The 12,585-nt window shown below is 32.3% G+C and overlaps 1 protein-coding gene across 1 annotated transcript in view; it reads right to left on the bottom strand.

Moving 5' to 3' along the window:
- GLRB (glycine receptor beta) overlaps nucleotides 1-12,585 on the bottom strand; it is a 101,697-nt gene that overhangs the window by 45,714 nt on the left and 43,398 nt on the right. Inside the window, 2 exon segments of the mRNA NM_001132363.2 lie at nucleotides 3,351-3,418; nucleotides 5,079-5,185. Of these exon segments, the coding sequence (NP_001125835.1) occupies nucleotides 3,351-3,418; nucleotides 5,079-5,185 (175 nt within the window).

Here is a 12,585-nt window from a genome sequence, read left to right as displayed (position 1 = left end):
TGGCCAGGCTGGTCTTATACTTCTGACCTTAAGTGATCCACCTGCCTCAGCTTCCCAAGTTGCTGGGATTACAGACATGAGCCACCGTGCCTGGCCAGGACTTCCTTTATTTTTGTAGATCCTTGTAGGGGAGATTTCTAGGAGGCTAGTAATAGGCAAAGCAACACATACACAGTAGGACTGCTAATACAGTTAGAAATAATTCGGTTTTTAGGATAATATACTATTGTGAAATTTTAAATTAATTTGTTAATGTATGGCAACCAAAAAGTCATCATCACTGGCATAGTGGTTGCTATGCCAGTCAAAATACAGTTGTTTTAATTTTGTAACTTATTCACTCCCTTTAATAACACAGCAAGGACACAACAGACTCAAACACAAGCCTGTTGGATGACACAACTCACACACAGCCCACCATTATATTGCCATGAATGTACATCCTATATGTAGACAAATCTAATACTCTCTGCTTTCTCAAACTCTTGTTTTGGGGAACTTTTTTTGTTTATTTTTATTATTTTTGTTTGTTTTGAAGAAGTATCCTCCCATAAATAACTCCTGTCCAGACATGTATACCCTTTTGGGTTACACTTCTGTGCTATCACTATTATTTTCTGACCATTGTTTATAACAGATTATGAAGAAATGAAGTGTTGTCTAGATGAATTTTTTCTTTTGAAAGATATTTTAATGTCATTTATATATCTATAATGACTTATGCTTTCCTAACTATTAAGCAACAAGGTATTACAGCATTTGCCTTGAGAAGACTGAGCAAATATATGAAATATGACTGTAAAATGATATATGTGTACAATTCTACTTTATAAGGGTATATAAAATAAATCTTGCTGGAAGCAAAAAAAAATAATTATGATAAAATGGAATATTTACATCTCTTTAATGAGTGTAGTTCTGATCTTAAATTTAGGCATGTCAGTCAATATAAAGTAAAGGGCAGATTGGTTTTCATCCAGGCCATATGATCAAAGAAATAATGAATATAAATAATTTGACTCCTTTAGATAAAGGTTTTCAAAGTTTTCAAAATTACACTCTGTAGTAATGACATTATTCAGTCTGTTATTAAGCCATCTAAATGCTCAACATTAGTCTACTGTTTAAATTTGTTCCACCAACCATTTTACTTAACTAAACAAATAGCAATTTTATTTGTTCATTTATTCATTCACTGTTGGCTAATATAAAAATATTTATTTATGTGTTCACTATTGAGTGCCTAATGTCTTCTGTATTTTATGGAAAAATGAATAAGTAGAATACATTATTGCTAATTTTATGAGTTTATAGTCCATTACAGAATAAAAGGAATACACACAAAAATAATTTAATTACAGCATAGAAGCTATTAAAGTAACAGGCAAATAATAGAGATGAAAAACCTAGATTGAAAAGAGTGCACAAAGTGAGTGAGAATAGCCATAAAAATTTCCGTTTAGAAGAGAAGAAGATCAAGAATAAAAAGCAAGGGTAAAGACTCTATGGTGAGAATTTATTGAATCTGGTGCCAAGGATAAGTTATTCTTGGCTAACTACTGGGATGGGTCTGTGCAGATGAGTGAGAGGATATAATATTAGAAATGATGAAATATTTAATCATAATCATCAAAACTCTGTAAGACATTATTTAAATATTACATGCTCCCTGGTATTTTCAACTCAATACAATCAAGTAACTACTGATGAGACCTACTAGAATTCCTTCCTGATAGTTGGAAGGAATTCAGTATTTATTACAAAATAGATACATTAATGATACCTACTGAGCTATGACATATGCAAAGAAGAAAAAAAGATCCTTGCATTAGCTGACCTAAAACTGTCTTGGATCTGATCACAGGGGCATGCAAGATAAAGAGTGGGGATGTTTCCTATAGGACGCAATATCTTGATAGCTGTGTTTCCGTATTAGTGTAGTGGTGTCATGCTAGATAACCAGGGTACAGAACGGGGTGGGGAGATCAAATAGATTCCTGACAAGTTTTACCTTGAGAAAATGATATCTCTTACTTTTGGAAAGTGAAGTATATAGATAGATTAACCACATTTTCAGTTAATGAGTGCTATACTGTCTCTTGAGTCATACACAGTAGTTTATATTTTATTTCAGAAAGGTCTCCTAGTGATTTATAATGCATGTCTATGTTACTTAAATGATGTAAAAAGTCACTGGAAGTGAATTTTGGACATAATCCCCAAATCTTTTAAGTAACTCTCTAAAATATCTACACGTTGTCCATTACCCAGCTTAAATATATACTTCTACAAATAAATAACACTCTCATCACAATTAAAATATAAAAATAGGTGTCATTAATTAAATGCAATGTACAATTGCTTTTATAATGCACTACGCTGCTGCTACTAGGAATAATGGAGTAAATATTCTAAGTAATTATTTCACTAGTCTGAGATATTCTCAGGAAAATTAGACTGTACTCTTGCCATTCTTACTAGGCTTGCAATCAAAATCTTATATTTAATAAAATAAAAGTATCTCCCAAAAATACAGGAAAATAAACCTTAGGTCTTCTTTCTTCCACCTGAAGTATTATTTCACCATGTGGTTTGTCAAAAATAGCACAAATTTAATATTCTAAAACCTTAATAAGCAAATAGACTTTATTGAATGGCTTTCAAGAGGCTTAGGAAATCTACTAATATTACTTTATCGAAAACTTTGTCCCTAAAGTCCAATTTATCATGGACAACAGCCAAACCTCTCTCGAACCTCTTTCCTATTCCTTTCAAGACACGAGTCTGCTTGTCACTCCTTCCCAGTCTTCACCTGCCTTTCCTGGCCCTTTCATCTTGCTGCACCATCTTTTCAAGGCGTTCACATTGCCCTATCTTATGAAAATCAATTTTCTTATTTGCTTCTTACAATTCCCTGCTCTACATATCACAAAATGAACATAAGAGATAAAACAAGGATTCTCCTCAGGAAATTGGAAGAAAAAACTTGAATGCTTAAAACATTCTGAATGTTCCAACATGTAAGCGTATTAGAAAACAAAAACTGTTGCCCAAGAGTCTTCATGGCATAAGTCCTTTCTCCAGGTTGTATCCAATCACAGTTTTTCAGGGGGAATACATTAATTCTTTTAAGTCTGTAAGTTTTAATGCAATATTAAAGCTAAATTTGAATTGCAAAATTATGTGGGTAACTGAAATCACTGATTAACAAAATCTAGAAATTTGGACATTTTATACTACGAAAGGGCATGGATTTTTTGAGTTGCTCCTTATTGTTCAGTTTTAATGTTACTTTCACTATCTCCTCTATTGAAATATTTGACAAAATATTAAATTAATTACAATCTTACCATTGTTGTTTCTTGAATGGATCCAAAACTGTTAATAAAAATGTTGACTACTACATCAACAGGAATGCCTATGAATAAAAATTAAGAATATATTTATTAGCTGTAAAAAACTTGGTCAGAATCATCATAGTCTTTTGGTTTACACATTTAATTATTATATTTTTTCCAGTCTATATGGAATGCAAACTCTATGGTCTCAGTATAACATGTTCATAATTGCTATTAATGTATTTTTCTAAATAGGAATCATAATACAAATAAAAAATGAGTTCGATTATATTTTATAATGTTCTTTTTTTCAGGAAGAATAATGTCGTAAATTGTAGAGACTCTGTAAAATACATTTACTTTTAAATCTTTTTTTAAATTGCCCTAATACATTTACTTTAAGGAACTACAAATTATTCTTAAAGAATCATTTTGAAAACAGGGTTTAATTTTTTTGCATTTTTCTAATCAGTTCAAATTCTTACTTTAATAGGTAAAACAGTATTCAATAAATTTTACTTATAATTATTACATTTTAATTTTTAATTCATGAAAATGCAAAGCTAATTGGACACATAGCAGAGTCATTATAAAGATTTTTGCCTGACCTTTTGAAAAATAATTTGAAAGTTCATGGAGTGAGAACTAAGGTATAAAGTTGCAAATTTCTTTCTTTTTTTTTTTCCATCTCATTGTGGCTGCTGGTTGTGCTAACAAAGGGAAAATGTGAATTTAGCCTTTTAGCCACATAACCACTAACTGATGAAAAACAGGTGGTGAATCAATATATGGTAGACATGTGACAACCCAGACCATGGCTGTTGTTGAAAGTAACTGAATAGGTCCTGGTAATGAACAAAAACCCATTTTTACAACATAGTTGTATAACTTCAGTTGACTAGAAGCAGCTGCAGACCTTTTTTTTTTTCTAAAGGCAAAAAAAAAAATCAAGCCTTATAATGTTAATCTGATCTACATTAATACCTGTCCTTAATCAGCAACAAGGATTATAGTTTTCCAGAGGAGATGTTTTTCATACAGCTTTTTTCTAATTCATCAAAAGTACAAAAAAGGTCTATACAACTGTACAATCTGCTCATGGCTTATTTTATTGTAAGCATAGTTTTGGTTTTTAAAAGGTGTGATAAATGGTATATCTAATTGGAATAAAAATAATCTATGTTGTAGAATACATAGTCACTTTTATTCACAAAGCTAACATGTTTTAAAAAATCATACGGCCAATTGTTTTTTCAGCAAAAGAATAGACAGAATTTTCTATTAATGTGAAATAATAACAAAAAGTAAGAAAGACTCTAAATATACATCAGAACTGTTCTCTTTCCCTAAATGAGAAAATCATCATTCTGCAAATTATAACTCTGGTGTCTGTGAATGAAAGCCAGGTCTATTTCCAGAGCCTAAATTTTAAACCACTAAGGTTAAGAATAGTACTTAGAAAACTCATTGCGGATGTTGGCCTATTAATTCACAGTATATCCTGTTTTGAATTTTTAAAAACAGGTAACCCATAAAACAATTAGAATTCATATTTTACTTATCTGAATATTTTAGGCATTGAATTGCTCTGAACTTAAGGACATTTTTGTTATATATCACTTTGAAATCTTACTGTTTTGAATATCACAAAGCATATACATATAAAATATCACAAATCTCTATACATATAAAATTAATTTTTAAACAATAAAAATGAACATTTATATGGGGGAGACAAACCTTTGAAGTTTGGTCTTATCCTGGGATCATAACTGACCAATAACCTGTTCAAGATATTGCTAGTGGAGTTGGCAGGTACTCGGGCAAGGTCCTCTGCTGACTGCTGACTATAAGAGAGAGAAAAATCCTGATAAGTAGTTATAAATAGCAAACAACAGAAATGGGTAATTCTCATTGGGAGGAAAGACTGCCTTTTTGAGACAAATCCACAACTATAGTATGGCTTTTTCAAATAGAAATAGAGAATAGTAAACATTGTTAAAAACCCAAAAGACATTGTTATTAAAAATATATATATTTTAACAATTAACTTTACTAAACGTATGAAACATTGCTCTAAATACTCCATGTTACTTTCTATAAAGTAAAATTAAGCAGACAGTTTACTTGTTCTGAAGCAACCTGCCATCGAAATCTAGGCAAGTACAAAGGGAGTGCACAAAATGAGAAAAAAACGGCAAAGAACATTTTTTTAACAATGTGTAATATTAGCCTGCCAACACAAAAACAATCTGACCAGAGAGATGGTCTAAGAATTCATAAGACAATCATGCTGATGTTCATAAAATGATATTCCCCAAGAAAAACAGTGAACATTTTCCTCACTCAGTTAAATATGGCAGCCTGGGAGGCAGAAGGGAATTGGTAAAACACTTTTCACTATCATCAGATAAATGAAGCAAGTAAAATACTCTATACTATACAGAGCTGTAAGAGATAACTACCTGTTGCTTTTCTGTATGTATTTGTCATGAACTCTTTATTAAGAAGAGGAAAATCTGTATTGTTTTGCTATTTTAATCAACTTTGAATAACGATAAGTGACAAAATTGGTGGTTGCTTAAGAGCCCTTTTTTAGAAAGGCACTTTCTTGGAAGCCAAGGAAAATGTTTTGTTGTTTTTGTTTGGGTTTGGTTTATTTTACCCCTCATAAAGTCTTATGCATAATAATTTTTCCCATTACCTACACACACACACAAAATCCATGACAATCACAAGGAAGAGCAAAACTCTACTTGCAGCACCTAGCACAGCCTTTTCTGTATTGATATGGTAAAAAGTCTCAGTTTCATAAATTATATTAATTTATATGAAGGAAACTTAGATGCAACAGGCTTGGCTTTGTATTGAAATCAAAACTCTTTATCTATTTGGCACTTCTGAGTTTATTTTCATACAATCTGCCGATAAGAGGCAATCATTGTAGGTGAGATATAACAGAAAAAAAGTATGACATAATCTAATAATACTATGAATTGATACAGACAACCCTTTCAAATAGAAATTCAGTCAGAGTGCAAAGCGTTTTAAAAAATGAAAATCAATCAATTAGACCTCCCAAAAGTGCAGAGATCATACGGATTTTTAAAAATTGCTTCTCGTGGCTTTATTGGCTCCAATATCACAGCTTCATAAACTTGAGGGCTGGTAATTAGATTTTCCATTTCATTGCAGGTAAAACTATAACTTCCTTACAGCCAGTTGTCATCCTTTAACAAAAGATGGAAAACTCTAAAGAGAATGAGGGTATGTGGGAAAATTGGATATTAGGATGAAAATTAGTGTTCATACCTATCTACAAGTTTTCTCATTCAAAGGAAGAAAAAGAATTGATTGATTACAAAATACACTTGTATTGGATCAATTCAGGACTGCTATTATTGTGTCTCTTCACATAAAATCTTTTACAAGTACATTCCTTCTAAACAGTGAAAAGACAACATGAAGACAATTAACACTAAATTTTGTAGTTTAGAACTTTCCAGCTGATTTTTCTGCTTCTAGCTGTAGGCCGTGTCAGTCAAACTCATTTTTAGCCCTTTATCTCACTACCAAATTTTGTCACAGAATCAGTCTCTCTTCCTGGAATATTGTAACTTCCATTCTTTATTGTACTAATCTAAATCAAACCTGTCCTTCTAAACCTCATCTTCTTTGTAAAATCTTGCATCCACCATGCAACCTTACTTTAATAAACATGAACTAATAAATATATTGTTTGGCAATGATTTTGTAGCTTTTCTTTTCTTATCTATGGGTATGTTACCAACTAGACAAAATGAAAACAGTATGATTATTGAGGGATTCATGGCTTCTATATATTTGTAGTTCCCTACTGTTTTTATGGTATTAAATACACATTGGTTCAAGTACTTCCAATCTGCCATCTCTTCTAGGTATATTTCAGCCTCATGTTGCCTGTGCTGTAAGGGGTAAGCAGTTCCACTCATTATTTCCAGAGGAAGAAGAGCATTTTGTCCTGCAGCGCTCTCTTAGGAGTAATGACTTCCCCCACCCTCAGAATCTTTCCAGCATTGACCATTGCTGAACTACTAGCAAGGAGGAAGAAACATTCATGATTGGCTCAGATCAATATTCTGGTGTGGAATGAATATTGGAGAATCACCATTATGTCCATTACATTCTTCCATTTGATAGTCATGTTCATGTGATTAAACAGAAGAGATATTAGTCACACAGAAAACTGTTATTTTGAAGGAGAGAATGGTAGAAAAAAATTGGTAGAAGAGTAAGAGGTAAGTAAATGGACCTGTAGAGCACATGGTATATGAAGAAACTAAGACAGCATGGTTAAGAGATTTTTCTAAGGTGGTGGAGCCAAGAATGAAACCTGCTCCATGGTAAGCCTGCCATAGTGTAAGTGAAATATTATCTATCTTCTTATTACCATCCATACACATATTGCTTTAGGGCATATATGTTTTACCTTGAGTTCTATTCATCTTACTAAGCATTGTTAAAAATCATTAGTACTGAAAATATAAATTGGCCCTTTCTATCAGTTCACTCTTCTACCATCTCCAAATGTTTTTCAACTCTCCACAGTTAAAAACAAATTTTTGTTTGTTAGCAACAAAAACTCAACATTGTTTGACAAAAATCTTTTGAAAATAAAACAAGCAAACCAAAAAAAAAAAAAAAAAAACCCAGGGAATATACCAAACATCATATGGCCCCTTTTCTTCTATTCTTATTTGTGTCAATATATATTTTCACGTCTCAGCTGCAGGTAACTTGGCATGAATGTTTAATCAACAATTCACATTTATTTGTATTAGAAATACAGAGATGTTTTAAAATTTAAATAAAATTCCATGTAGTTTATATTCACATGCATGAACTCAGGGTTTTTCCCACCTAAAAAAAGTAAAAATCATATGTTTTAGCTTATCAATACTAAAATAACATTAAAATTATCTCTACAGACTAAAATATATTTAAGAGATTAAATGGATATAGTCACTTTCTTTTAGAGTTAAAACAATTTGCATGTAACATATTTTCCTTTGTCTATATGTTACTACATATCTCCTTATAATTTAGAAAGTAAGTTAGTATTACTTAACACAAAATAAACAGGAAAAAGGAGAGTTAAATGATTTAAATTAGGTCACACCTTACTGTCTGCTTTGTTATTAAAGTCTTCATACTCTGAATCTCAATCCAAAGTGTTATGCATTTGACTATGCTATTTCGTTTTATTTTAAGAAATCTATCAACAATTCCAATATATTAAAAAGCAGGATTTATTTCTTGGAAATATGACATTAATTTAAGAAAATAACTTATTCTACTTGGGCAAAGTGATCAAATGACTAGAGAAAATAGAGTTTTATATCAAAAGCCTTTTACAACCAGTCGTCTTTTGTTCACTTGCCTAAACTTGAACCAATGTCATTACTAATATGTAAAGTTATGCAAGGAATGTGTCAGACTGTATAGCTGTATGATGTAATATTTTCCAGCACTAAAGGAAAAATCCAGAAATTTATTTCCAAAGGAGGAAGCTCAGTTTTCTATTAACTGTAGAACATTCTTTTTTTTTTTTTTACATGACCCTTCAGTGACCACAGTGCACAGTTTCATTTCAAAACAGGTGTGGATGAGTATATTGTCTTAATCTTCTTGCTAAAACCAGAAATCTGAGTCTAAAGGAATTGTTTTATTTCTCCATAGAGCAATAAATGCAATGACAATTGTCAGAGGCTTTCTCAGACCTGAATGTAGTAAGTGTGGGGCTGCGCAGCTTTCAGCTGGGCGTGAACCTAAACAAATACCACGCTGCAGACACAAGGGTAGAATGAGGATGTAATATGTGTTGGTTGTATCATTTCTCATGCTCTAAGGCAGTGATTCTTTGCCTCTTTGTTAGATAACAGATGTCTCTGAAAATCTGATAAAAACTCTACACTTCCCCAAAAAGGGTATACAAAATTTGTGTTTCTTTTTTTTTTTTTTTTTTAATTAGTGGCTTAACACAACAGAAATTTATTTCTTAGTCATGCTTCACGTCCATCGTGAGTAAACTGGAAGCTCTGTCATTCCTTCTTATCGCTCTGGATCCAAGCTTGTGGAGCAGGCATTATCTGAAACATTGCCATTTGCCTTGGAGAAAGAGACAGTATGTCAAATCATACAGGGAATTTTACAATTTCCACTCAGAGGTGTATGATCTCTTTGAAACATGAGTTTTAGTTGCTTAATATCTGGGCTTTGCTCTTTTTCTGTAAGTCCTGCGTAGATGCTTTTCTCATTGAACACCAAACAGTTAAGTCCAAAACAAAACACCTGCTGATTTCTGTTTATATTAATTTGCCAAAAGTACATAGTAATACCAAATTACAAGAAATCAGGAAAGTACAATCTTGCCTTGAATGAAAGTGGAACTAAGGGGCTATGATCCCCTACTTTTATTGTTTTTTTCAGAAATAGTTGGCTGTTATTAGCCCTTAGTAGTCCAATTACACTTTAGATTCAGCTTGACACATTAAATAAATAATAATAATGTAGAGTCTAGAAAAAAAATTTATGATAAGATATGAGATTGTTTTATGGATAAAAGTTATCAAACTTTATTAAAATATATTAAAGTAGAGCTAAATAGTTAGAGAAATATGCCATTCATGTTTTGGAAGACTCAATAGCAAAGATGTTCATTTTCCCCAGATTTATCTACGGAGTCAATACAATCTCTATCAAAATTTTACAATGGAGTGTTTTGGCTTTGAGTTCTTGATTTTGGTTTGTTGGTTTGTTCATTTATTTAATGTGTCAAAATTTGTGTTTCTGAGGGTTCCTGGATGAGTAGACCACAAGTTAAGAAATTCTTCATGGAAACAGATCAATCATCTTCCCTTCTACAGCAAGCAATTCTGACTCTGTGGGATGTTTTGATTACTGTTAATTCTGCTTTTCAGACACAGCAAGATACAAGAAAACACAAGGTATTATTGTTGGTGGAGGTTTTAGATGGAAGATTCCCTTTCTGAATACTACACTAAAAGGACTCAGAAAGGAATTATATCAAAGAAAACAATATAACTATAAATAGTGGCAACCGTGATGTTATTAGTCATTATTTTAAAGCTGGTAACCTCATATAAAGTGAAATGAGAAGACAATTTTTTTTAAAGAGCAGGTATCTTACAGTAACAGAAATTAAAGAAATCTTCAGAAAAAAAAAAAAAAAGCACCATAATGGAAATATGTCAACGGAAGGACACTGGAACAAACTGAGAGGGTTCCCAATGGCCAAAGCTGCAATTATTTGAGCAACAAAATAAAGTAGCATTGTATTATAGTACAAAATAAAAATTCCACAGTCCATACAGATAAAAATAAGAATTGAATAAATGGGGAAATATAGACAAATCACTCATGAAGAATTCCAAATAATTGGTGTAGATCTTCTGCTTTCTAATTGGTGGAAAATAACTCCCCACTCCTTAGTGTGAGCTGTGCATAATGACTCCCTTCCAAAGAGTTCAGTCTGCAAAGGGGGGTGCGGAAAGAGTAACTTTATGGCAGAGAAACTCCACAGGCACTCTCCTCAGCAGGTGATCAAGTTAACCTCAACCGTGATAAGTCATGTTGATAATATGGACCCTTGATATGATGTGATGAGAATCACATTTTAACCCGTGGTCTTCCTCTCAAAACCACATAACCTAGTCTAGTCATGGGAAACACATCAGATAAATCCCATCTGGAGGACATCCCCAAAATATTTGACAGATACTTTACTAAACTCTTACAGTCATCAAAAGTAAGTAACGTCTGAGTGACTGTCACGGCCAAGAGAAGCACAAGAAGGCATGACGACTATGTAACATGGTATCCTGAAAGGGATCCTGTGATAGAAGAGGACTTAAGGTAAAGGCCAAAGAGGTCTGAATAAAGAATGGACTTTACTTATTAATATTCTATTAATATTAGCTCTTTAATTGTAAAAAATAAATAAATAAATAAAAGCACCATACTAAAGAAAAATAAAAATAGAGAAAATTAGGTGCAGGGTATTTGGGAACTCTCTGTACTACCTTGGAAATTTTTCTATAACTCTAAAGTTATTCTAAAATAAAATGTTTATTTGAAAAAAAAAAAGAGAGAGAGAGAGAGACAAGGAAAGACACTGAAAGAGTCAGGAGAGTCAATTGTGCTCTTTCCTTCCAAAATCCACAGCCTTAACTGGAAGCAAACTATGTATATAATAATCATATAGAAGTGAAACCTTGATCATGTGTTAAGGCTGGGGCTTATGAAAAAAACACTGCTACTGGTCTGTAAATATAAATGTATTAAAAGTTCAGCATTACATTTCCATCTGTATGCAATAATTTTTAGATAATCAGATAGATAAATAGACATACAAAGACAGACAAATACTTTATGTATTCAGCTAATAAGTTAAATTGGTGGTTATTCATGAATACACATAACTGTGTAATTATTGTGGAGTATTTTTTATTTTTGTATTTTCCTACTTATCCTATAATTTACTATCACCTCTCTTGACAGCTTCCGGATTTATTTTCCATTCTGTTTTCACAGATTAAACTGTGAACAGTTTTATGAATGCAGACAGTGAGTGATACCTTTTACATGATTAGTTTAGTCTCAACTTATTTGAAAAGAATGTGTTTATGAGTAGATGTGTATATGTGTGGCAAAGTCTGTCATGTTATTATGGGCCAAGAGTCATAATTAAGAAGAGTGTTCCGCAACATTCATGTTATTTATCCCCTCACCTGGGTTTCAGGAACTGTTGTAGCCTGTGGAAACATTTTCAAATCTTCTCTAGCTCCAATTATACAATTACATCATCCATGGCTCAAAGAAAAAATATTTTGCGTAAAGTAGAAGCATCTATTTGGAGAGATGCTGGATTTTTAATACCAGCAATTTGCAAATCTCATTGAAGGCTATCTGTTGGTCACTTTTGGTGACTATTGAAGGCTATCTGTTGGTAACTTCATATCTCATGTGAGATTACTCATTCTATGAAAACCATGATAGAAGTATCTTCTATTTATATCGTATGTTGCTCAACTGTAAAACATTATACATTCGCACTAATTCTAATGGGTTTGCTAATGATCTCCAAACCTCTTTGACATAAAGAGTTAAACCTCAATCCAAACACAATGTTTACTGTGCCATTACTTTCCATACTATACGGAATAGAATTACATCCTGGCCCAGCAAG

The sequence above is a fragment of the Pongo abelii genome, chromosome 3, assembly GCF_028885655.2.
Source record: "Pongo abelii isolate AG06213 chromosome 3, NHGRI_mPonAbe1-v2.0_pri, whole genome shotgun sequence".
Classification (NCBI taxonomy): domain Eukaryota; kingdom Metazoa; phylum Chordata; class Mammalia; order Primates; family Hominidae; genus Pongo; species Pongo abelii.
The sequence above is the reverse complement of the archived record's forward strand: the minus strand, read 5'-3'. Positions and strand labels throughout refer to the sequence as shown.